This window comes from Ostrea edulis, chromosome 1 (genome assembly GCF_947568905.1).
Source record: "Ostrea edulis chromosome 1, xbOstEdul1.1, whole genome shotgun sequence".
Classification (NCBI taxonomy): domain Eukaryota; kingdom Metazoa; phylum Mollusca; class Bivalvia; order Ostreida; family Ostreidae; genus Ostrea; species Ostrea edulis.
This window is the reverse complement of record NC_079164.1, coordinates 63501687-63528889: the sequence shown is the minus strand read 5'-3', so window position 1 is coordinate 63528889 and position 27203 is coordinate 63501687. Positions and strand designations below refer to the sequence as shown.

The 27203-nt window shown below is 36.6% G+C and overlaps 3 protein-coding genes across 8 annotated transcripts in view; 1 reads left to right on the top strand and 2 right to left on the bottom strand.

The window, feature by feature from the left end:
• Positions 1-911: 911 nt before the first annotated feature.
• On the bottom strand, positions 912-12950 carry LOC125647908 (alkaline phosphatase-like). Of its 3 annotated transcripts, none has more exons than XM_056156361.1 (10): positions 12782-12950; positions 11763-11992; positions 11029-11203; positions 9891-10114; positions 9647-9757; positions 7047-7149; positions 5988-6128; positions 5681-5872; positions 4791-4916; positions 912-1935 (listed from the first exon to the last, which is right to left on the bottom strand). In XM_056156361.1, the coding sequence occupies exons 2-10, from the start codon at positions 11874-11876 to the stop codon at positions 1664-1666; spliced, it is 1458 nt and encodes a 485-aa protein (XP_056012336.1). In that variant the 5' UTR covers positions 11877-11992; positions 12782-12950; the 3' UTR covers positions 912-1663. The 3 variants fall into 3 exon arrangements, with proteins under 3 accessions (XP_056012336.1, XP_048730726.1, XP_056012328.1); XM_048874769.2 differs by lacking the exon at positions 12782-12950 and adding an exon at positions 12313-12440 and having other exon boundaries at positions 9945-10114; XM_056156353.1 differs by lacking the exon at positions 12782-12950 and adding an exon at positions 12313-12387.
• LOC125647918 (serine/arginine repetitive matrix protein 1-like) lies at positions 12404-23067 on the top strand. The gene is made up of 3 exons (XM_048874792.2): positions 12404-12564; positions 20631-20675; positions 20795-23067. Exons 2-3 carry the CDS (start codon positions 20655-20657, stop codon positions 21413-21415), a joined length of 642 nt encoding a protein of 213 aa, XP_048730749.1. The 5' UTR covers positions 12404-12564; positions 20631-20654; the 3' UTR covers positions 21416-23067.
• A 297-nt stretch (positions 23068-23364) lies between these two features.
• The window catches only part of LOC125647928 (DNA ligase 3-like), a 33680-nt gene continuing 29841 nt past the window's right edge, over positions 23365-27203 (bottom strand). For 2 of the 4 annotated variants that reach the window (XM_048874802.2, XM_048874809.2), the window contains exons 22-24: positions 26623-26708; positions 25650-25722; positions 23365-23876 (exon numbers count right to left, since the gene is read on the bottom strand). In XM_048874802.2, the coding sequence (XP_048730759.2) occupies positions 23760-23876; positions 25650-25722; positions 26623-26708 (276 nt within the window). In that variant the 3' untranslated portion in view covers positions 23365-23759. Of the gene's footprint in view, positions 23877-25649; positions 25723-26141; positions 26171-26622; positions 26709-27203 lie in introns of those variants that run through there. The other 2 variants (XR_007360140.2, XR_007360141.2) reach the window with 2 other exon arrangements.

Below are 27203 nucleotides of genomic sequence, written 5' to 3'. Positions count from 1 at the left end.
GTCCTGTATTCTGAATCGCAGATGTCGTCTGCACTATGCTAGTCTAGCGATACGATGACGTTGAAGCAGTGTTGGGCGCACCGCTGGACGTCTTGGTCTGATGTTGTGCTCGCGCAGACGATTACGCACAGTTCTTGGACTGATTGGTCGAAGTCCAGGAATGCTACGAGCAGTCAAACTTGCTGTCTGGAAACGATTTCTCAGGTGCACAAGCCTAATGTGGTTGCCATGTCGACGCGACGTCACACGAGGACGCCCAGAACGTGGTCGATCCAGAGTGTTGGAAAATCTCCATAATGACTGGATGGTGTTCCGATGTACGATATTTTGTGCCATTCCAGCTTGAAGCATCCCAACAGCACGGTTACATTGGTTTTCGTCGAGTAGTGGCATGACAGAAGGGTAAATTTTGTCAAAACTAAAGTGCTTTCCATAACGAATAGTGTCCAAACAAACCTTTTACACTTCTTACTCCAAACAGTATTGACTCGTAAAACTCGAGCGTACGAACACTTCAATTAACAACATGTTTTCACTAACCATGAAAAAGTCAGTGCATCCGAATCGGGTACTATCCGATATTGTTCAAAAACATCACCTGTTATCGATTGTTTAGATTTTATAAATATAAACAATAAATATAGAAAAATTATGCTAAATTTTATTATGCACAGTTTCTTTTTCCCGCTAGTATATGTATCATAACGTCCACAAACAATGCAAGCACACACAGACACATTATGCACGTTAAATTCGTTTTGCCACGAGAGGTGGGGGAGATATAAAACCTTAGTGTTCTTTCCATTTTCTACCCTTAGGTGTCGCTGCTCGCCAACACCTGTCAATGTTGAAATTACAAGGTTCTTATAAAACGCTATGTAAACTGTTATACATGTACAAACATTAAAAGAACCAAACATAAGGCTTTTATTCAAATCCAAAAATTAAACAAACGTAAGCAGCTGACATTCATAATTCATGGTAGCAGTCTTCACATCGAGTACATTTTATCCAGAGCTTTGAACTTTTCCCCGCTTTAACATGTTAAAGAGCTTAACTTAATGATTTACTATCCCATTTTTTTAGTGTAGGTGTCCCAATCTAATATTAAAATTAGATCTTCTCTAACCGTCGCGTCCTTCTCCGGTGTAACTGTTAGAGAAGATCTGATTTTAATTAGATTGGAAGGTGTCCAGTTCTTTTTCTTTCTGGCCATTAGATCTACAATATTTTGCAAATATAAAAGATATGTTGAATACCCCTAAAAATCCCAAACAAGCATCAGAGTATTTTTCATAGATACTCTTTATTAGGCAGTTTAAATAGTACATTTATTTCACAAAAAATCTATATGTGAATAAACAGTAGAAAAGGTATACATAGTTTCATTTATATTCCTGTGGTTTTACCTGTTAATCGATTTGGTTCAACATTCATCATATTTAGGGGGGCTTGGTGAAAAATTTGCATTTCTAACTTTTAGATTTCCGTGGCCGTTTTCCGTTCCGCGTTTTAGCAAAAACACCCTTACAATAGGGCGTTGCTAGACACTGACGTTCCAGAAACACTGCCATATTTGGCCATTTTTTTTTCCTTTTAGCTTTCGACGACTACGAACGAAGACGCAGTTTGTAAACAACGTGTGCATCCCTGTATATTTCAATCAAAACACGTACATATATGTAATTACAACTAACAGCGATAATGATTTTTCATTGACACTTCCGGCGCTAGTAAGTCGAGATTCAGACATACAGTTGTTTTTATGTCGACCAACACAAGATGCGTAGGTCATGACGTAATTGATATAATGTTGTTCATGTACACCCCTGAATAAATGGGACATTGGACCACGTGCATAAATGGCCACATCCTGTCCGTCGTGAGTGCTGGAGTCTCTCGGCGAGGCGGCTGCTTGGATGTAATCCTTGCTTTCTAAAATTAGTCAGAAGCATAGAAAACAAAATAATATTTTTCTATGAGGAAATTATGTACAGATACTATTTCCTTCCAAACAAGGCCATCATTTCTCTTTGGTTAATTAAGGTGAAAAACTTTGAGCATGATACTATCATAATGGCTAAACTGTTTAGTTATAAATGGTTGGTTGGTTGTATATTGTTTAGCGTCACGCACGAGAATTGTCCCCTCCTATGAAGACGTCACGCCAGTGAAGGGGTGCAAAATTTAGGATTATGCTCAGCGCCTGTACAGCCTTTGAGCAAGAAGGGATCTTTATCGTGCTGAACCTCCTGTGACACGGGGCTTCAGTTTTTGCGGTCTCGAGATCATCCGAAGGACCGCCCCATTTCAGTAGTCGCCACTTACGACAAGCAAGGGGTACTGAGGAACTATTCTAACCCGGATCCTCACGGGATTCACTAATCAAGAACAGACTATCGGAACTCAGGGCCGTAAATTACATGGAGGCGGAGGAGGCAGCTGCCTCCTCCAACTTTTGAGCCAAAAAAAATTAAAATTTAAAGTTCATTAGAATTTATGTTGTTTCCAATAACTAAGAACATGATACCTCCCTTAAAAAGCATTCCAAATCTTTATTTTAGAATGAGTTAGTCAAGTAACATCTTAGAAGGCCCTAGAATCAAGGATTTTGCACGAAACGTGTTCAGTGTGCACAAAATGTGCTCAGCGTCTGGGGGCCTGGGCGGCCCCCAGACCCCCGTCTAATTTCCTGCCTCCTCCAAATTGAAGGTTAATTTACGGCCCTGGAACTCTTCAATATCAGGAAATACACAATTCCTCATTTGAACAGAAAATTTAGTTACTGTTTTTATTTTGGGATTTTCAAACCTAAACAAAAGCAAAATTAATAGTGATAGTGGTTTAACAGTTAAATCTCTTATTTGAAGTGGACAGTAGTGTCACCGAAATGCCCATTAATTGCATGAGCCGACCGAAGCTATTAAATGTAAATTTCCAGACATTAAATTATTAATTATAAAGGACTGCTTCAAGATGAAGTGAAGGCGTCAGTCCATATATCCAGCCAAGTTGAATCTCAGTCGACATTATTGGCAGTCGTGTTGTGCCTTTATGACATTATTGGCAGTCGTGTTGTGCAATCGCGCGCTGATTTTCTATACACCTGAGTTTATCTTTTGTGATATCTAAGAATGAAAAACTTTCAGTTCTGGAAAAAAAATGTTACAGAACGACTACGTAATATAACACTTATAAAACTATACCAGTGTTGAAAGCATGATTTGAATTGGTTACATCACTACTATGTTGCCACGTTAAAACCTTAGGATGTTTGAATGATGACAAAGACATTGAAATTAACATTTGTGATATTGTGTCATAATATACAGTCACACAGAAAACAGATTCAATAAATGCATTTCAAGGATTAAGGCTGATCGGTCCTCATGTGATGTCATAGATTTTTGCAATTCTTTATTTGATTAAATTTTGCGCATGATAGAAATACATCTTTTAAAAGAATTTTATTCACTGGATAAAATGAAATAAAAACTGGTTAACTATTGGTTCTGAAAGTTTTTATTTTCCGTAGATTATGATAATTAATCATTTATAATAAAAATATGTTGTCAAGGGCTCCTATGCTAGAATTTCCTCTACTGCATGTCTATTATACAATGATTTCCCTAATATCCACAATTGATTTCTATATATTTATGAATTAATTTTTTTTTTTAAACTTTTGACATTTAAATTTTGCCATTTCAATAAGTTTTTCTCAATTTTTATCATTCTGTTTAAAGAAAATGTGAGATTTTTTAATGTTGAAATTTACATATCTAACATCTTTAAAAAGGTGGCAACATACACATTTTCTATGATTGTTAATTACATTATACTATATTGAGTGGAAATTAATACAGTTTTTCCACTTTCAACCATTAATATTAATAAGTCACATGAGGATTGATCCACCTTGAATAGTCATCGCGTTAATGTACAATAGGAGATTTTCGGAAAGGGCACTTAGCATCGTTTTACAGGGGTGGGTGGGTGGGGGGTACCCGGAGAAGATCTCTTCGCAATGTAAAATTCTTGACAAGAATAAATAAATATATCAAAACAAACAATACCTAACATGTTCTTTTGACTGATATTCAACATCTTTTCAGGTTCCAAATAAATGGAGGAGTGTTAAGTAGTGACATACGACTCATTATAGTTTATACCACATTATATATATTTTTCACACCTTTCAGAATTCAAGGGGGGGGGGGGGGGGGGGTAGGTTGGTAGTAGCGTATGATTTATTTTACCTCAGGAAATTTTTCCCAAACTCCCCCCCCCCCCCACTCCTCCTGATTTTCCTTATTCCTATAGACTGAAATCTCGCAAAATCTTTTAGTTTTTATGATTCTCATTATAATAATTCCAAAGTTTAATGATCCATTAAATTTCCATATTGTCAAAAAATGTAAGTCACCCCGCCTCCCTTTCGTATAATTCTTGATCTGCCAATGGAATATAAAGTACCAACAAAGCCTTAGAATGTTGGGGTTTTTTTAAAAAAATTATTAAATCTGTCATACTTGGAAGTATTGTATATTTTGGTTTAATCAAGGTGAAGTTAAGATTCATTTATATAGTTTATAAGTATTTTGATATACATGTCTTCTGTCCTGGGGGAGACCCTGGAAGAAGAAATAATGACCTGGCACGCTAGATCCTTTTCTTTTCTTTTCCAATAAAGACCCCCCCCCCCCCCTCCTTAACCCCCACGGTTATTACGACAATGTATAATGAGAGTTTATTGTAATCCAGACATAAAATGACTATGTGATGCTCACCCAATTGTTCCATCGTTTTATTGCTTCTGTTACCCCAGTCATAACCAGGACCAATCCCATACAACAAAGTCGTCCACAACACTCCCTCTTTTGGAATATGTTTTGTTTTCACCCTGTCTACGTAACCTACAATGAAAATCAGAAAACATCGAAATCAGCATCTGATCTGAGGGCAAGCATCTGACCCGGGGTCAAGTGGACAGGGTCACAGGGAGATTGAAATCGTAGAAAAAAGTTTCCATATGAAATGCAGTAATTCGCTGTGGACCAACAAGAGGATCTCGTATTATTTGCGATCAACCCTATTTCTATGACCAGATGAGATGAAAATAATCAGCTTGGAATTCAAACATCCGGTATTTTGAATGTACGTCATTCGATTGTGTCCCTTGGACTGTGACGACGTGAACTATATTACAACCTTTCGGTAAGCATAGGTAGGCAAGGATTTCCACTCCACTGAACGGAGAAACCAACAGACGGACAGTGATAACAACATCGACAGGACATATGGTTTCAAGTGCTGGGACACCTTTAACAAAAGAACTTACGATTAAGACCAAATTTTCTTTTGCAATTTATTTTATTCTTAGTTTACGTTGGTTAAATTGTTATTTCAATATAAATACGTTATTTTTAATTTTTATTGAAGTATAACCTTACAAAATTGATTAAGTTAAAATTGATTAAGTTGACGAGTTTTTAGAGAGATATATATATATATATATATATTAATTTTAGTCGTAAGTTCTTTTGTAATAAAACAGGACCCAGATGTCGAGGAAATTTGATGTCCAAGGACCGACTGTATCTTACCACACACACCCTCCTCCCCAACCCCCCAAAACCCGAAGTACTGAAAACCGTCGAATTACGCCCAATATAATTACCAAATAAGCTGTTGTGACGTGATGCATAGCCCGCTATGATGAGAGGTTGTGAGTGGTCAGCTGTCACCAACACCAGCGTGTTCTTGTCGTTCACGAGTTCTAACGCCCCCCTAATGGCCTTCTCAAACGCTAAAGTGTCATATAACGCACGTTTGGCATTGTTATCGTGGTGGGCAGAATCAATACGTCCACCTGCAAATACACGAGGAATAGGAATATAGAATACGTTACGTATTTGAATGACACTGGTATGTAAATACACTCTACCACGTGGGCTCATTAGTACATTCAATTTCGTGATATTTACCTTCAACCAATAAAAAGAAACCCTTGGGATTTTTTCGGAGAATCTGGACTGCTTTCTGTGTCATTTCTGATATGCTGGGTTCTCCACTAGAAGAATTGTCTCTGTCCAATTCAAAATTCATGTGGCCGTCATTGAAGAGACCTAGTAGGTAATAACCATTGACAATCTGTAACGTCCGACTGGGGCGCAAAAGCATACTCACATTTTTTTTAAAAGGGACATATTAGCTGTCATTTTGTCACCAAAAAATTAATTCAATGAAAATTGCTCTATATTATATAATTCAGTAAATACCCCAGTAATCAATTATTTCAAACACTTGTTAACCTAAAAACAGGCACAATGAATGTGTAGTTTTGGTAATTGAATAATTAGTGTCTTACAAGACAATAATTCTTTCTTATATATTTCTTTACGCTAGAAGCGGTTATCTAACGTATATTTTTATTAGGTTTCTCTTGTTTTTGTACAAAATAAATGTTTTTATTAGTAATTATTAAATATATATATTTCTGTGCCATTGAGATATTTTTTTTTTTTAGAAAAAATTGTCGCCATCACTTTCACAGCTTATGCCTCTTTAAAATATATCAGTCTCATATTTTCTATCCTTTTCAAAATCATTTCAATGCATATTATGGTAACTGACTGATGCCTTGTACTTTCATTCATGATAATTTTCTTTGTTGTGTTATGTTTCTTTAAGGTATCCGATCCACACGTAAAACATTAATGTTCACAAAAAGTACAATATCTGTTAAACACTAAATATTTTGTAGAAACAAAATCCTCAACTCTTAGTGTAGTAGAGATAGTTAAAACTATATTTTTAAATTTACTTATATGTCAGAAATTTGTTTTTCTTATAGGAAGAATGTTGAATTTACATAAAGAATATTTCTTATCCATTTTGAAAATGCTTTTGGTGAATTAATCCTACATTTATAAAGTGCATTCAATTTTTGAATCTTTATTTTGGGCTTTAGGGTCGGATGACATAAACTCGCTATTCTCGTATTTTCTTATCAATAGGACATTGTGATCAATATTTTGACATACCGAGCGCAACATCTGTGTTTACAGGATCTATATTTAGTAACTGCTGTCTGTTCCATGCGTAGCTTGCTCGAAGATTGCGATTTCTTTTTTCCTTCTGCCATTCCTATGTGATAAAATCTCGTAAAATCAATTCCATCGCTCCAAAAGCCGATTGGTATCAAGGAAATGTGATATTCTCGAAATTTCAAGAAAAGATTTTGAAATTACGAGAAAAGATCTCGAAATTATGAGAAGAGATCTCGAAATTACGAGAGAGAGAAATCTCAAAATTATGAGAATAGATCTTGAAATGACGAAAACAGATTTCGAATACATCTCGTAATTTCAAGATCTTTTCTTGTTTGTGGTTGCGGTCCTAAGTTTCATGTAAGCAGTATCGGCTGATTTACTTTTCTGCGATTTTGATTTTCCAACCTGTTTGCTTTTCCTCGACTGCTACATATTGCTTTTTCGCGATTGTCTTTTTTTTTTAATTATACGAGGGCCTCTTATGTAGTTGGCGTTGATTTCTGTTTGACATTATCGTATATAGGCTGACGATTTTACAAAAGTATGAACAGCTTTCTGTACAAAAAAAATCAATAGATTCTGACACATGTTCGTTTAAAAACAAAACGAAAGCAGGAGATAATATAAATGTAAATTTGTACTTCTAAGAGACTACAATGAAGGTCAAACTGTAATGCAAGTAGCTAGACATGGAATCCAATTATCGACTGAAACACAAGCGAAACAATAAATTTTATATATATATATATATATATATATATATGTGTGTGTGTGTGTGTGTGTGTGTATGTGTGTGCCCCTGGTGTGGCAATATTGATAAACCTTTCATTTAGAATAGTGTGTGTGTGTGTGTGTATACCCCTGGTGTGGCAATATTGATAAACCTTTCATTTAGAATAGTGTGTGTGTGTGTGTGTGTGTGTATACCCCTGGTGTGGCAATATTGATAAACCTTTCATTTAGAATGTGTGTAGTGATAGTGAAACATATGGAGTATCTACTAGTCAGGGGCTTTAATCTCTCAAGATACTGAACAGACATTTCTAAATAGCCAGTCATTCGAATGAATCATGATCTTTGACTGTGTGATCTGAAAACCAATGGGGATCATCTACTCTTTAGGGAACACCAGTGTACCAAGTTTGATGTCTTTCAAGGAAATGGTTCTCAAGTGAACAAAATCCAGTGTCCAGTTTGACCTTTGACCTTGTTATCTCAAAATTGCTACAGGTCATCTACTCCTTAGGTAGAACCAATGTACCAAGTGTGATGTCTGTCAAGCAAAGTGTTCTCAAGATACTAGTATCTTATTATATCCATTTTCACCCTTGACTTTGTGACCTGAAAAACAACTCTGATGTATGTCAAGCAAAGAGTTCTTAAGATATTGGGCAGACAATATCTTATGTCCAAGAAGTTTGACCTTTGATTTTGTGATCTCAAAATCAATAGGGGTCATCTACTCCTTAGGAGAAGACAGGGTACCAAGTTTAATATCCGTCAGGCATATGATTCTCAAGATATTGAATGGACAATATCTTACTATGCCCAGTTTGACCCAAGATCTCAAAATCAATACAGGTCATCTGCTCCTTAGGTAGAACCATAATACCACGTTTGATGTCTGTCAAGCAAACCATTCTCAAGATATTGAGCAGACAATGTCTTATTATGTCCAGTTAGACCCTTGACCTTGTGACCTCAAAATCAATAGGGGCTATCTACTTCTTAGGAACAGTCAGTGGACTAAGTTTTGTCTTTCAATGGTTCTCGCGATATTGAGCGGACAATACATGTATTTTATCATATCCAGTTTGAATTTTAAAATCAAGGCCCTTGGAAAGAAGTGAAGTCCCAGAATTCTCGAAAGCGACACTGGAAACATTCAAAACCGGACATATGTCAGTTGTGTTTTTGTCGTTGATTGTAATGGTTTTCCAGTGTTTGAAGCGTCTAGAACGAGTCTTGTTTCTATCATGGATAGCATTACGCTGGACTTCCTTTTTCTGGACCATTTCCAGATCGGTAGTCAAGGGCGTATTATAGATTGTGATAATTCTAGAGGCCTCCTGAAATTCTGTTGGAGTGATTTCAAGTTGAAGAGATGAATCTAGTGAAATGATGTCACTCTCAGTTTGCCCTAACTTGCGTTGATCCCAAGAAAGACAGAGTGACATGAGTTGTAGAGAACATCTCTTTGGGATATAGCTCCAACGTCTGTGGAAGCCTCCAGACACCGACCCTATATTCCCTACGTACACGAGGTACAATATATAGGTCATTATTTCGAGATCGTTTCTCGTAATTTCTAAAAATAAAATATTAAGTCGTAACAAGAACACATCTCTTCTCATAATTTCGAGAAAATTATCTCATAATTTTGAATCATTCCTCATGGAAAAGCGTTATTGGAACCAAAACAACACTTCTCAGGCAAGAAATAGCAAACTCATTTTCACGAACATTTGTCGTCGCGAATTATTCTGTTTATGCATGCGGAGTACTTGCGAATCATATTCGCAAATAAAAGTACTAGCAATCTCTAACAAAAGTTGTTTACATTAAGTAATAAATTCCTGACATTACAAAACCTTTATCAGATCTAGTCCATCCCTCCGTTGTTTGTCGACGTTTTTTGCTCCATATTTTGGGTCATCTGTTGTATTTTTAAGGAAGTAGTATCTACCACCACCAAAGAGCACCTGTATGACGAAAATAATCAACAAAATGCAACATTTAATTTATGAAAATGGAAAGGAAAGAACACAGAAAATTATAGTCTAACTTTGAAAAATTACTCAAATCACATCATATCAACAACACACTTCAAAATACCTGTTTACTTTGGTTGGTAGATTTTTTAATCACTCTCTGAGTAATGACTGATACCTTTATGTGCGTGTTTTCTTTGATTAGTTGGTAAGCTACGTCTTTACACCCACCAGTCACCCCCTCCATTTCTGAATCTCCCTCCCAGTCCCTGTCAGCCACGTGGGCGTACCCAGCCCCGGGTGTGGCGTGCGTGATCCTTGAGGTTGATACGATACCAGTAGACCTTCCTGAAACATAATATTGCAAGTTTTTTTTTTAAATGGTATACACAATGATGATACATTTTGAACGCATTTTCGCTCAAAGGCACTTGACGAGTCCGATCCAAGCGTTTTTCCGATATTGGGAGCGAGTGCGGGAGGGCGGGCGCGTCAAGTGCCCATGTTCTCGCTTCGTATGTTGTTTTACGTCTCGTTCAAGTAATTGTCATTCATGTAATGACGTCACCGGCCTTCAGTTATATGTCACGTGGAATTCTTGAGAGTGTATAATTCACAGAAAGTCACGAAGGCATGACTACGACACTTTACGCCGGCATACTTCTTGAACTGCATCGTATTCATGAGGAAATGGCTATCATGAACTGAAAATTCTCAAATTCTATTTTTCCGTTTTTTAATGTTTACAATGCTTAACTAAGGTATTTCTAATGGTCAACAAAAATTTTAATGTCAGATGTTGAGTTGCTAGAAAGTTACAGAGCTTACAATACTTTGTTATGTAAACAAGGCTCGTGCCACGTTTTTGTTTACATAGGTTAGATATACTATAGAAGTTTCGTTTAATGCAGATTTTTCAATTTATAAGTTCATTTTGAACACAATTAAACAGTTTCTACGATTTGTCACATCTCATTTTGTTTTAAACATGCTATTTTTTATTAAGCAATCTATGTGTAAACAAAAACATGCCACGAGCCTTATTTATATTACAAGCAAATCTCACTTGCAAACTTAACAACTGACATTCAAATTTTTGCTGATCATAACGAATACCTTAGTTTAACATTGTAAACATCAGAAATGGGAAAATAAAATTGAAAATTTTCAGCTCAAATTGTGTTCATGGCCCTAGGCAAAAACATTGGAAATGAAAACAACTTGAATTTGAGTAAGCAACATATAAAACGTTAAAATCTCACCGTCTGCATGGAACCAGTCCAGTATGCTTTCCACCTCGTTGCCAAACTGCGAGGAGCAGTTGCCTAGCACCGCTTTGTCCTTGACCCCCAGTGTGTGGTAGTTTGTCTTCACACCACAGAGGAAGGCGGTGGCGGTGGCTGCCGAGTCGGGTGTTGTGCGATCGTTACAGTAGGTCTGGAAGTGCACGCGTGTGATTAGTAAGAGTATACGTCAGTCATTTCAGGATCATTAAACATAGTGTTACTAACATAAGCATCAGACTATGGGCTTTTCATCGAAAATGGTGGAGGCACTGCGTTGAGCGCCGTCGCCGATTAAGATATTAATCGTGAAATACTGTCTTACTTTGTTTCATGGCAAAATATACAAAATACGTGTACATTGTATATACATATATGTACTTTTGAAAGTCTGAAAATATAGATTATAAATTTTGCGGTTGTCTTTTTCGTCACCCTCAATGGCGGCTAAACTTGACCATTGTTAAGTTAGTTTTGTACCACGGGAACGGGTGAGTTTTTTGGTAATAATAATAGTAGGGGTCTATACCATACATACCCTGAGGGAGTGGTTTGGTATAGACCCCTACAATTACTACTACAGACAAAATTAACTGTCCCTGTGTTTGTACACATGATGCAATGATTCTCAATAGACATTTATGCAAATATGCGTTTGTTGTGCATGCTTATTACAGATGAAACCAAACACAACATAAGATATATCAACAAACCTTAATAAGAGCTGAGTTTGGAAACTTTTCAAAGGCTAGATAATTTGCCTCTCCTAGTTCTCCTTTTTGTCGACCTTGAAGTATTCTGGAGGCCGTTACCGTGGAGATACTCATACCATCTCCCAAGAACAGGATGATATTCTTTGCGACGTTGGTGTTAGGGGTTATCCGTAGTGATTCGTCCAGCTCCGATTGGGCAATGTCTCCCCATGGGGTGTCCGATTTAACATCTTCAAATAACGAAATTAATTAAGAACTACGAAGAATTTTGTAATTTCAGATGCAGACTGCATTCACAGTTCTGCATGACCGAACTGGTGAGTATCTGGTTAAACCTATGATAACCACAAAGCACATGCATGCATATCGAAATATTTTATAAAATTCCCCCAGACTATGGAAGAAAATCTGGGATCCGCGCCTAGGTGATTGACTGTCTGTATTGTAATTTGTATCAATCATAATTACATAACCTGACCGAATCAAAATTCGTGAATCAGTCACTCAGAACAATGTCTAATTAACATAATGCAAAAATATATATACTTACAACAAGTGAAAAACAAAACAAGAATCAAATTAGAGAAGACGGACATGTTTCCCGAAATTGACAGTAAAGCGTAGCCCTAGGCTCTTAATTCAAATGTGAAACATCACACATGGTACAATCGTGTAAAATGAATGACATGTAGTCGTTCTGTTTGACACACTATAAATGGAGAAGGTACATGGTGTTTTATGATATATCTATCCTGAAGAAAACTGATAAATTGTAAGTTGACAGAAAGGAGCTACCCAGCAGGTATGTTCACTATCCCCCCCCCCCCCCCGGTTAATGAATAATACTAAAGGTCGGATTTAAGAATTTTATATATAGATATATTTTTACCACATTGTGTCTCCAAGACTGATAAAGAAAATGACGCATAATTACAATGATGAATTCCGTACATAGATAGGCCAAGGAGCCGCGTTACAACTCTAGCAATACCGGAAGGTCCCTGGGCATTAACGCTCACCTGATTATCAAACAATGAACATCAATCTGAAAGTTTGTGAGTAGATATCACTGCGCATGTCTGAGAACTGGATGTCCTAGAGATGGACAGGAAATCCCAATTTCTTTTCAGCTTTTTTCCTCGCACAATATATGATATTCTTGGTAAGATCACAAGTCTGTAATAACAATAGTAGAAGTTTATACCATACCACCTCTAACAAAAACCAAACCACATGAAATAGACCCCTACTACTATTTTTACAGACAAATTACCGGTGCGCGTGGTAAGATTCAGTTTGGCTGCAATATTCTGACTGACACCTACATTGAAGTCACAGCCAAGCTGAATCTTGTTGAGATTCCAGTTAGAGAAGAAAAGATCCCTACTGGTCTCTGGTTAAGGTCACAGCCATGCAGTAATTGAATGTAACAATGTTAAAAAGTTTTATATTCGCTACAGATATTCAAAGAATAGGGAGAAGATCTGTAATTTCTAGTTCAGGAGGTCGTGGGACAAAGACAATGACCTATTGAATGTTACAATGATTTGAACACCATGTACATAGTACCAGTATTTTTTTTAGGCTTCAAACTTGCTAAAGGGAAGGCAGATATTAAAGAGAGAGAAGTTTTTTTTTAAACTAGGACAAAGGTTACAAGTACTGATTGAATCTAACAGTGTTGCTTGTAAACAAACCATTGCAATTTTTAGCGCATCTGAGTTGAAAGCTCTAGACCTTTCTGATCACCCGTAGTCCGTATGTCTGTAAACTTATCATTTTTCGACACCTTCTTCAGAACATTAGGTCAATTTCAACCAAACTTGGCCAAAAGTATTCTTGGGTAACGGGAATTCAAGTTTGTTCATATGATGAGCCATGCCCTTTCAAAGCGGGGATCCTCTCGAAAATGCAAAAATAGGGTGGGGTCATTAAAATCTTCTCAAGAACCAATGGTCCAGAAAAGTTCAAATTTAAATGAAAGCTTCCCGAAATAGTGCAGCTTCAAATTGTTGAAATTATGACCCTATGGGTAGAATGGGGTCACAATATGAGATCAAAGTTTTACGTGCAAATATAAAAGGGAAATCTCTCAAAGTCTTCTTTTCAAAAACCACTGTGCCAAAAAAGTTAAAATTTACATGGAAACTTTCTCATAGTGCAGATTCATATTTGTTTAAGTCATGGTCCCCCAAGGGTAGGATGAAGCCACAATAGGGGATCAAAGTTTTGCATGCAAATATATAAGGAAAATCTTTCAGTCTTCTCAAGAACCACAGGGTCATAAAAGCTCAAATTTACACAAAAGCTTCCTGACATAGTTTATTAAAATCATCACCCTCGGGGTAGGGTGGGGCCACGGTAGGGGATCAAAGTTTTACATGCGAGTATATAGGGAAAAATCTTTTTAAAATCTTCTCAAGAACCACTGGGCCAGAAAAGTTCAAATTTACATGAAAGTTTTCTGACATAGTGCAATTTCAAGTTTGTTAAAATCATGCCCCCCCCCCCGGAGGTAGGACTGGACCGCAATAGGGAATCAAAATATTACATGCAAATATATAGGGAAAATCTTTAAAAATCTTCTCAAAAACCACTGGGCCAGGAAAGTTCTAATTTACATGAAACCTTGGAGTAGATCTACGTTCGTGCAAATCATGGCCACGGGAGTAGGGTGGCCTCAATAGGGGGGCAAAGTGTTACATCTGCTGATATATAGGAAAACCCTTTAAACATATCTCTTGAACTGTTTAACTCTTTAAACATATCTCGTGAACTGTTTAACTAGGTCTTGCATATTTTGCATATACAGTGGAGCCTCGTTAATCCGGACACCTTGGTTCCAGGCAAAATCGTCCAGATAAATGAAGCGTCCGGATAATTGAATCACATATATTTTATCTTTACATAAGTAACCAATATGCTTACTTTATTGATGCGTAGTGAATTAAACACATTCTATCATTGTATTTAGCCATTTGCATTAGTAAATAAATCATGATAATGTTAACATTTACATGCATTTCAAAGCTCTAAAATTGAAATATACGTGTGCAGTGTATTTGCCTATGCTTACACTGTACATGTATATTAGCACTACAAATAATATACAAAACTGTGTACCGTATGCACTAAAACAAATAATGAAGCACTATATGTAACTATAAATAAATGAATCATTAATAACTAACATAATCATTTACACTTCAAACATTTCATCTTTACTTCTTAAAGAATCTGTCACGATTCACGGGTTCGGCGGTCTGTCTAAACAATATTCATCGTCCACAGTTGATTTAAGAATTTCGTGTTTGTCATCTCGGTTGACAACATTCTTTAACCAAAATTCCATCTGCCAGAGTTTATATTTCTTATTCTATATAAATTATCCAAGCCAATATCGGGAGAACAAAATCATTTAAGCTCGTAATATGAAGACCTACTACTGCTTTGATCTAGCCACGCGCACCTAGTATATTCATGATGCGATGATAACGGAACAAAATTCGGGTGAAACCAACATTACGGGTACATACAAAATTTAGAGTTTAAAAAATTGAAAGCAATAAAACTCTACAACATCGTAACAAGAAGCAATCGTACACAGGTACATTCTACATGCGTGGCATTCTAAATATTAAAAACTTACTACATATACATGTGCATGAACATGCATGTATATTTCACGCCAATCAGCAGTATAAAATCCAGAATCTAGAAGTATAATCTATACTTCTTTAGATTTGAATAAGCCGATATCAATTTACGAATCAGTACAACTAATATGTGTAGCAGTTTAAAAAAAACTATTACTGCATGATGTTTAATTTTTAAAAAAATACTATTAGGCTATTGATCAAGACTATAAGATAATATGCTACATATTTATTTACAAGATTCAACACTACACGCAATACAGATCTTATGTGCAAAAATTGGCAATACAATGTCTCGATCGGCACGTGCTATCTAACTGACATATCATCACACACCACCTAATTAAAGGGATGTGTTGACGGGGTACAGGTAATCGCTTCAATTAGACAGTTTGGCTTGTTTTCTTTATAATTTACACCTTGCTAAAATTGTCCGACTCAGACATTCCCTGGAAAAAAAATTACGGTCCGGATTAACGGTACAATTTTCAATGCATTTTAACGTTTTGTAGTAAAAAATGACCGTCCGGATCCGGAACGCGGATTTCCGAATTAATGATGCAAAATAACGTATAAAAATTCCGTTCCCTATAAAAATAGTCCGGAAGGGGAAGCGTCCGGATTACCGAGGTTCCACTGTACATTCTTTACGGAAAGACCTTTCATGTACTGCAATGGTGTGTGATTTTGACTTGATCGTAGTAGAGAATCTTTTTGAGAATTCTCAAAGTTTTATGACGGCGGGGCCTGAAAGTTTGATTTACTTTAAATAAAGATATAACCTATTCAATACGTCCTGAGCTATCTTGTATGTATATTTCTTATGGCAAGACCTTTCCTTTCATGACCTTCAACTTAGGAGTTTGACCTACTTTTAAGAAAACATAACCTATTAAATATACCCGGAACTATTTTAGACGGGACTTTCATTTGTATATAGATTCTTTATGGCAAGACCTTATACACAATGGTATTTGATCTCTTGACCTTGGAGTTTGACCTACTTTTAAGAAAACAATCTATCAAATATACCCGAAACTATTTCAGGTGGGGCTTACATATTTTGTATATAGATTCTTTATGACAAGACCTTATTATTTTGTGAAGTTTGACCTTGTGACCTACTTTTTAAATCTCTGACCTATTCAATATCTCCTGAAGTTAACGACGTTAATCTATATTTCACATCTGTAATCCATAGTTAACAGATAATCTATGTTTCACAAGTGTAAACTATAATTAACAATGAAAACAATCATTAGCGATTGCAAAACCTAGTTTATCTGATAAATACGGTTTCACGATTGTAAACTACGGTTTACAAGTCATAGTTTATCTGATAAATATAGTATCACAATTTGTGAAACTAGGATTAACAATTGTGAACTATAGTTAACGAATGTAAATTATAGTTTACAAATGTGAATCTGTATTTATCAGCAAAATCTATTGTTAACGTTTATTTAAAGACAGATAAACTTGGATTAGCATTTGTAAACTATAGTTTACAACCGTTAAATATAGTTTTACGGATGAAAAGTATAGTTATGGAATTGTTAACTATATAGTTTATAGTTCGTAAACTATAGTTTACAGTCGATAAACCTAGTTTATCAACTGTATGGCGTGCCATACAAATGGTATGTCCTAAAAATATTGAGCAGACAATATTTTCTACTTACACAAGTTTAACCTCCGACATTTGGATCTCAAAATCAGTAACATTTACATATATACTACATGTATATGGCTGACATTGCAACCACTCTACGTGTAAAGACTGCTTGGAAAAAGTTCAAGGAGCTGTTACCAGTTCTGACATCACGCCACCTGTCGTACAAGACCTGTGGTCGAGTGTATAGCACTTGTGTGCTGAGCGCTATGCTCCATGCCAGCAAGACCAAGCCAATTCTCCATTGCCTACAGCGCAATGGCAGGGCCATGATCAGACAGATCTGTAACATCAAGCCAGAAGATATGGCCACTGTGCAGTCAAATGAATTGCTGGGGCGACTTCGTCTTGAAGACCTTGACCCCATTTTAAGGGAGAGAAGACTCCACTGGTACGGCCACGTTGTCAGAACCAGCAGTGCAATCAAGTGTGCTCTCATAGTACAAGTTTCTGGAAGGCTTGGTGTTGGTTGGCCAATGATATCTTGGAGAGAGATCACAGAGAGTGAAAGCTCTCCACTGTCGACCCTCAGGATTGGAAAAAAGGAGATCTGCCATGTGAGTGTAGCTGTCCAGCTATCTGTGGTCAATACCTGTACATCCAATCTGATTAAAACCAGATCTTCGATCTGCTCCTCTACTGGACATGCGACAATATGGCCAATAGAGGAGCGGATCGATCATCTGATTTTAATCATATAATGAGATTGCCATACACTTGCACGTAAATAAAAAGGAGCCAACAACTAAATTTGGTGTTTATCAATTAACAGCTTCTTGAAAAATTGAGCAGATATTATTTTCTATGTCCAGGGTAGTTTCATGAAAAGGGATCTCAAGATATTGAGCGCACAATATTTTCCAATATCTGAAGTAGTTTAATTCTCTTTGGCCTTGTGACCTCAAAACAATCTACAAATGTAATTAAAACTAGACACGATCTCGTTGCGAGCAACGAGTAGGTCTTCTGTCCGATTTGTTGATGCACTCGGAGTTAAAAAAAAAAAAAAGACAAATGAGTCCCAATTTAGTTTCCGACTTTAAGACACTTTAGATATAATCAATTTTTCATATCATAAGCTTCTGAAGCAAAGTTGCGGTGAAATTCGTTTGAAATTCGACTCTCCAGGCGAGCCATAAGGCCCGCGGGCCTATTTCTTGATGTCATTTGTTAGCCCTCTATAGACTCAACAACTTTAGTTCTATATGTCTTTACAAAATATTTACCTGTAAAAAGTTATTGAGATCGACCGATATCGACAAAAAATCGACTCTACAGGTGAGCCATTAGGACCATAGGCCTATTTCTTGATATCAATCGATAGATCTCGATAAACTGAACAACTTTTGTTCAATATGTCCTTACAAAATATTTACCAGTTACAAGTTTTTGAAATCGACTGATATCGACAAAAATCGACTCTACAGGCAAGCCATGAGGCCCACAGACCCATTTTTTGATATTGATCGATAGGTTATGACACATTGAACAACTTTTGTTCAATAATGCTTTTCAAAAAATATGTCGTTTTAAAGATATGAGGCGTCAAATATTTACGATTTTGGCCCTTAAAATCTCTAATTACATAACATATGACCTACTTTTTGATTTGATAAGATCAAGCTCGTTGAGATGAACATTTCCGCTTCTACAACTTATTATAAAATATTAATAGTTTCTGAGATATTCTCAAAAACATTTGGACCCTTCTGAACCCCTAATTTAAAGGGCCAGCCCGTTTTGCTTGATATCGTAAGAAAGGCCTTGTCATTTTAAACATTTTTTGCTCAACAAGTATTTAGAAATTCTTTACCGTTCTCGAGTTATCTCTACAAGAAATATTTAGGGGCCAAACTGTAGCTCCCTAACGGGGCCACATAGGGAAAAAACGAAATGTATATATTGTTTAGATTATCATTCTGAACAACTTTTGTTCAATAATGCTTTTCAAAATATTTGTCGTTTTCAAGATATGAGGCGTCAATTATTTATGATTTTGGCCCTTAAAATCCCTTATCACGTAACATATGACCTACTTTTTGATTTGATAAGAACAAGCTCGTTTAGATGAACATTTCCGCTTCAATGACTTATTACAAAATATTAATAGTTTCTGAGATATTCTCATAAACCTTTGGACCCTTCTGGGCCCCTAATTTAAAGGGTCAGCCCCTTTTGCTTGATATCGTAAGAAAGGTCATGACATTTCAAACATTTTTTGTTCAACAAGTATTTAGAAATTCTTTACCGTTCTCGAGTTATTTCTAGAAGTAATTTTTAGGGGCCAAACTGTAGCTCCCTAACGGGGCCACATAGGGTAAAAACGAAATATGCATATTGTTCAGATCATCATTCTGAACAACTTTTGTTCTTTATTGCTTTTCAAAATATTTGTCGTTTTCGAGATACAAGGGGTAAAAAATTTATGGTTTTGGCCCCTAAAATCCCTTATTACATAACATATGACCTAAATTTTTATATGAATAGATTTGGATTGTTGAGATGAACATTTTTTGTTCTTTGACTTATACCAAAATATTAACGATTTTTGAGATATTTGATCTAGACTTTGAGCCCTTCTAGATCCCTAATTGAAGCGGCTAGCCCCTAAATCTTGATATTTTCGAAAAGATCTCGTAAATGTGCACAACTTTTGTTCTACATGTCTTAACAAAATATTTGCAAGAAAAAAGATATTGGAGATCAAAGGTCAAAAATCGCCGAAATCGGCGAAAAATTTTGGCATCCATTTTTTCAGGTCCAGGCGAGCCTTTAGGCAAATCGCCTCCGGTAAAATCGAATCCCCCACAAATCTTCTAAAATGTTTACTCTATCTTGTGTAGAAATTTCAAGATTCTAGCTTCAAAACTAACGGAGGAGATGTGTGGACAACAAGGCCCTTCAAAAAGTCACTAAAAGAGAGATAACTCCTGACCGGAAGTGACGTCAAGCACGAAATTTTGCAAGCAAAGTCTCGTCACCAAAAGACATCTTTCCTGAAAATTTCGTGAAAATCGATCGAGAAATGGCTGAGAAAAACGCGTGTACTACCAAGGAAAATAATAATAATAATAATAATGAAGAAGAAGAACGCGAACAATAACAGTAAGGTCTTCCGCAGGAGACGGAAGACCTTAATAATGAAGAAGAACGCGAACAATAATAGTAAGGTCTTCCGCAGGAGACGGAAGACCTTAATGAAGAAGAAGAACGCGAACAATAATAGTAAGGTCTTCCGCAGGAGACGGAAGACCTTAATTAGATCCTTCACACTCTCATATTTTGATGTCACTGTTTAAACTACATCAAAATTTTTATAATAGGAATTAAATAAGATGTGCAGTTAGGAAAGAAATTTTATTCAGTTTGTTGTCATTAGTATAATTTCTAATTTTTAAAATGCTACGTTAATAGTACTGAAACTATTGCTAATGATGTATTAAAACATGGAGATGAAGGATCTAATTTCAATTAGATTGGTGGATACAATAGATAATAATTTTATAACTACACAAGCTACCATACACTTGTACATTGTAGGTGGGAGAGAAGAGACACACTTTGATGACAAGGTCGAAGGTTATGGTATGTTAAACTAAAGGATATTACGATACTCAGTAAATGAAATGTTCTGCTTGGCAGTATCTTATTTTACAAGGAAATGTTCTGCTTGGCAGTATATATCTTATTTTGAAATATACAAGGTTGTGACTGAATTCCTCAGAAATCAGAGGAACACCGATCCAAAAGGGAGGAAAACACCCCACCCTACCAGAAATCAGAGGAACTCCAATCCAAAAGGAAGGAAAACACCCCACCCTACCAGAAATCAGAGGAACTCCGATCCAAAAGGAAGGAAAACACCTCACCCAGAAACCAGAGGAACACCGATCCAAAAGGAAGGAAAACACCCCACCCTACCTGAAATCAGAGGAACTCCGATCCAAAAGGAAGGAAAACACCCCACCCTACCAGAAATCAGAGGAACTCCGATCCAAAAGGAAGGAAAACACCCCACCCTACCAGAAATCAGGAACACCAATCCAAAAGGAAGGAAAACACCTCACCCAGAAACCAGAGTAACACCGATCCAAAAGGAAGGAAAACACCCCACCCTACCTGAAATCAGAGGAACACCGATCCAAAAGAAAGGAAAACACCTCACCCAGAAACCAGAGGAACACCGATCCAAAAGGAAGGAAAACACCCCACCCTACCTGAAATCAGAGGAACACCAATCCAAAAGGAAGGAAAACACCTCACCCAGAAACCAGAGTAACACCGATCCAAAAGGGAGGAAAACACCCCACCCTACCAGAAATTAGAGGAACACTGATCCAAAAGGGAGGAAAACAGCCCACCCTACCAGAAATCAGAGGAACACCGATTCAAAAGGAAGGAAAACACCCCACCCTACCTAAAACAAGAAATGTTTGTAAAACACATATGCCCCCCATGGTGCAAAATTGAAAAGGGTTATATACACACACATCATTTAATTGAGAGTAGTATCATCAATTCAAAATATTGAGCAGACAATATCTTCCTATGTCAAGAGTGGATTGACCATGTGACCTAAAACTCAATAGGGGTCATCAACTCCTGAAGATGTACCAGTGTACCAAGTTTGATGTCTGTCAAGCAAAGGGTTCTCAAGATATTGAACGGACAGTATATTCCTATGTCCAATTTGACCCTGGACTTTTGACCATGTGACCTTAAAATAATTAGTAGTCATCTTCTCCTGAAGATGTACCAGTGTACCAAGTTTGATGTCTGTCAAGCAAAGGGTTCTCAAGATATTGAGCGGACAGTATATTCCTATGTACAGTTTAACCCTTGACCACGCGACCTCAAAATCAATAGGTGTCATCTTCTTTTGAAGATGTACCAGTGTACCAAGTTCCATGTCTGTCAAGCAAAGGGTTCTCAAGATATGGAGCAGACAGTATATTCCAATGTCCAGTTTGACCCTTGACCATGTGATCTGAAAATCAATAGGGGTCGTCTTCTTCTGAAGACGTACCAGTGTACCACGTTTGATGTCTGTCAAGCAAAGGGTTCTCAAGATATTGAACGGACAGTATGTTCCTATGTCCAGTTTGACCCTTGACCTTTAAACATGTGACCTCAAAATAAATAGGGGTAACTTTCTCTTGAAGATGTACCAGTGTACCAAGTTTGATGTCTGTCAAGCGAAGGGTTCTCAAAATATTGAACGGACAGTATATTCCTGTCTAGTGTGACCCTTGACCTCAAAATCAATAGTGGTCGTCTTCTCCTGAAGTCGTATCAGTGTACCAAGTTTGATGTCTGTCAAGAAAAGGGTTCTCAAGATACTGAGCAGACAGACCCTTGACCTTTGACCATGTGACCTCAAAATCAATAGGGGTCATCTTCTCTTGAAGATGTACCAGTGTATCAAGTTTGATGTCTGTCAAGCAAAGGGTTCTCGAGATATTTAACGGACAGTATATTCCTATGTCCAGTTTGACCCTTGACCATGTGACCTCAAAATCGATGGGGGTCATCTTCTTCTGAAGATGTATTGGCATACCAAGTTTGATGTCTGTCAAGCAAAGGGTTCTCAAGATATTGAATGGTCAGTATATTCCTATGCCCAGTTTGACCCTTGACCATATGACCTCAAAATCAATAGGGGTCATCTACTCCTTAGGATGTACCAGTGTGCCAAGTTTGATGTCTTTCAAGCAAAGGGTTCTCAAGATATTGAGCGGACATTATATTCCTATGTCCAGAGTAGATTGACCCTTGACCTTTTGACCTGAAAAACAATAGGGATCCTCTTCTACTCATAACTAACCCACATATGAAATATCATTATCATCAAGTGAATGGTTCTCAAGATATTGAGCGGACAACACATGGTCTACAGACCGACCGACAGGTGCAAAACAATATGCCCCCTCTTTTTCAAAGGGGGGCATAAAAATATAATTTTCTGTCACTTTAGATCAAACCCAGAGTGTTTCATTTTTTCGAAAATTGAGCAAATCAGAGGATTTCCACTAAAACTCATATCCCTGAATATATTAGGTAAACAATGGAGAAGATGCTGCAGTGTAGTTGTGTGAACAAGCTGCCATATTGAAACATTGCATTGTATCTGTCATGAAACAAGGAAGAAAGCACTGCTCAATCAATAGGAGCAGAGATTATTCATTGTTACCACATCTTTCTCTCCTGACATCTTGGAGACATTCTTGCCATAAAATCAATAAGACTGACACCACCATCAAGGTGCCCTTGTTACTAAGTTGGATTCTATTTATTATCAAAAACGTGTGTTGTAACAACGTGACATACCACAAAATAATTTTAATCACAGCTAGACAAAATACATAACACATATATATACACACAACAAATCGCTGCCTTCTTAAAAATGATAAACATACACTAATATAAATCTTATAAAAATAAGTATTGTTTTCAGATTTACGCATTTTTTTCTCTAATTGAATCTACTGTTATTGTATGTGACAATTGTTGACAGAACATTAAATAAATGTAAATTTCCTAATCCTTAATGACACCTGTCTCTACTCCTAATCAACTAATCACCAATCCCTAGTTAATTATCATCAAGACAGTGAAGACATCTAATCAAGACTACTGTTTTAATTATCATTAAAATTATCCAAGTTATTACTCATCATCATCACCAACAATATAGGGATCAGTCCTTATCAACATTTTCTTCTTTATACACATTTCAATCCAATTCAAGGTCACACACACTCCTGCACACTTAACAACACCTCCCTGAAAAGACATTAAATACAATCTTGAAAAGGATAAATACAGTAACAAACGATAACCCCCGCCAAACCATTAGTATGTAACGGTGCATTTCAATATATTTCTATACTAACTACAAACAAGAGGCCCATGGGCCACATCACTCACCTGAGTCACCTTGGCCCATATCTGAAGACTTTCCATATATATTTGCATGTAAAACCTTAGTCCCTATTATGGCCCTAACCTACCACAGGAGGCCATGATTTTTGCAAACTTGAATCTACACAATGTTAGAAAGCTTTCATGTAAACGTCAACTTCTTTGGCCCAAAGGTTCTCGAGAAGAAGATTATTAAAGATTTTTCCTATATTTGTATGTAAAACTTTGATCCCCTATGGGGGACCCATCCAACCCCCGGGGGACATGATTTTGACAAACTTGAATCTGCACTATGTCAGGAAGCTTTCATGTAAATCTCAGCTTTTCTGGCTCAGTGGTTCTTGAGAAGATTTTCAAAGATTTTACCTATATATTTGTATGTAAAACTTTGAACCCCTATTGTGGCCTTATCCAACCCCCGGGGGCCATGATTTGAACAAACTTGAATCTGCACTATGTCAGGAAGCTTTCATGTAAATTTCAGCTCTTCTGGTCCAGTGGTTCTTGAGAAGATTTTTAAATGACCCCACCCTATTTTTGCAATTATCTCCCCTTTGAAAGGGACATGGCCCTTCATTTGAACAAACTTGAAAGCCCTTCAACTAAGGATGCTTTTAGCCAAGTTTGGTTGAAATTGGCCCTGTGGTTCTGGAGAAGAAGTAGAAAATGTAAAAAGTTTACAGACAGACGGATGGACAGAGAACAGACAACAGGCGATCAGAATAGCTCACTTGAGCTTTCAGCTCAGGTGAGCTAAAAACAAAAAAACACACCCCCCCCAAAAAAAAAACTTGTACTTTGTTGTTAGAACGTGTTTGAAAACTAGGTGTATTCATGTATCAGGTCTGTAGCTCAGAAACTAATCGTCACATTAGTGGCTGTCGTAGCTTTACTGGTAAGCATCATAGACTACCAAACTACGTTCTTAGGCGATAACATCATAGCTATTAGGTATATTCAATATTGTGATGTTATAGTCACAAGGCTCTCAAACCCTCGTAAATGAGAAAATCACCAAGACATGATTTTGGGGATTTCTTTCCTTCTATTTTCCTTTAAATTTGAGAAAAGAACACTTTAGTCTGCAATGCTAACTAGAAATGTTTTAGAAACATATATGTCCCAATGTGGCAATATTGAAAAGAGTCAACCTTAAATCAATGGGAGTCATTTATTATTTAGGAGGGAAACCAGCGTAGTGCGTACCAAGTTTGATATCTGTCAAGCAAAGGGTTCTAAAGATATCGAGTATCTCTTTCAATGTCCAAAGTAGATTGACCTTTGACTCAAAATTAATAGGGGTCATCTATTCTTTAGAGGATACTAACAAGTTTGATGTCTGTTAAGCTAAGGATTCTTTAGTTATTGAGGGACAACACTTGATCTACCAACAACCAACTGACCAATCAACAGGGGCAAACCAATAAGCCCCCCCCCCCTTTTTATATTAGATTAGATCTATCTGCTGAAAAAGAATCACTTCATGAGATAAAGCCATTACACTGTGACACTCTGAGATTCTAGTCAACACATATTATTACGACATGTGCTTGATCCACAGAGTCGGATCACTCTGAATTGATAGGCCTGGATCATCAGATCCAACACAACATAACTGTTAGCTATACACCGTACCTTGTGTCCCGCTGGTGTGATGACATGAGTGGCTGATGCTATATCATACTCGGGTACCAATTCCCCATCCCAGCTGAAATAAGGAAACCTGCTGTGTCAGTTGTCACAAGCTTATGAATACACCCATTCACAAAAACACACGATTATTCATTTTGTAAGAGAAATACATGTACATTGTATATATAAAGGAATGAAGATGATTAAATACCACCGCAACTAAAATTACATAAGGCCCAGAAACTAATATGTCTTGAACCCAGAATAACCTGCCTCTCCAATATACAGGATATATATAATGCAAGATCTCACTCCTCAAAAGAAAAGCTCATGTCTGTCAATTGTAGTGTTTTCGTTGTTTTGTAAATAATGATTCCTTATTAAAGTGTAGAATTTATCCAAGTCCAAAAAGTACAAAATTAAAAACTGCATTTTAACACAAAAATTTGTAAGAGTCAAAAGTAAAAGTAAAAAGTGAATAACAGACAAACTCACGCATGTCTCATCTTTGACAACTCCTCCCACTTTTCATTAAATGAACCAATGAAACAAATTTAAAAACGGTACTAAAATTAGGGGAAAGCTCAATGACATTAATTTACAGGACAGGAAACATTTTGAGTAAGCATAACAAATTCAAAGAAACACCAGTCTTAGATCTGACCATAAATCTGATAACAATTACAAGCGAATAGCATCGATACCGTGGGACGGGGAGAAAGATGTCAAGTTTGAGAAATTACAAACACGTGCAGCAATGTTCTTTCTAATGATCAAATAAAACAATTAAATTTCAATTACAGATTTCTAACAATTAATCAAAAACATTTAAACAATGCCTAAATCATTTTAAGTAAATCTAAGAAACTAACAAATTGTCTTTATCAAAGAAAATATATGTACGCATGTATATAACACAATATCAAAGTATCTCAAAAACATTACTAACACTTAAAGTTCTACTTTGAAAACTTACCCAATGATATATCTTCTTAATGTCTTGTAAAGTTTGGTGTCTTTGGGCAGGTATATTTTGCAGCCTCTAAATACATTTGGAAGAGTCTGTTGGGATAGAATTGCTTGATTTATTTACCGAACATACTCAACAGCAGTTGAGCTGTTTATAAATATCATCTAACTTTCAACAAGGCCCAAATCACAGTAAATCTCCTGTTTTCCAATTGGAGTGATCTGCCCCCAATTCAAAAATTACATTACAATGTACATTGTGCTCATTATCAAAATGCCAGATATCAAGAGGTATAAGTGTTGTCTAAAAACCTTGCTGTATATTTTCTATCCTACTAGAAACCTTTGCCCCTTTAAGTTCTATTTATGAGAAGTCAAGTTTTGCAAAGAAAAAACCCCCCACAAAAACCCCCCAGTTTCTCCAAAACAGACAGCCATGTCTTACCTTTATTCTAATCTTAGCAGTATGAATGACATGTTAGACAGAGGTTTACTGCCCAGAAAAATTTCTGTTAATGCATCAGATCTCCTTTAGAAGGAGAATTTGCCATATTATTTTAGAGACGACAATACCATTCAGAATGAACA

Excerpts from the sequence above, each read along its gene's own strand:
- LOC125647908 (XM_056156353.1), bottom strand. The coding sequence starts at position 12,358 with ATGTCCGTCTTCTCTAATTTGATTCTTGTTTTGTTTTTCACTTGTT. Across the intron at positions 10,115-11,028 it reads GGACTGGTTCCATGCAGACG|GAAGGTCTACTGGTATCGTA; the intron begins GTGAGATTTTAA and ends ATTATGTTTCAG. Across the intron at positions 7,150-9,646 it reads ATGGACTAGATCTGATAAAG|GAATGGCAGAAGGAAAAAAG; the intron begins GTTTTGTAATGT and ends TTTATCACATAG.
- LOC125647918 (XM_048874792.2), top strand. The coding sequence starts at position 20,655 with ATGACAAGGTCGAAGGTTATG. Across the intron at positions 20,676-20,794 it reads TGACAAGGTCGAAGGTTATG|GTTGTGACTGAATTCCTCAG; the intron begins GTATGTTAAACT and ends GAAATATACAAG.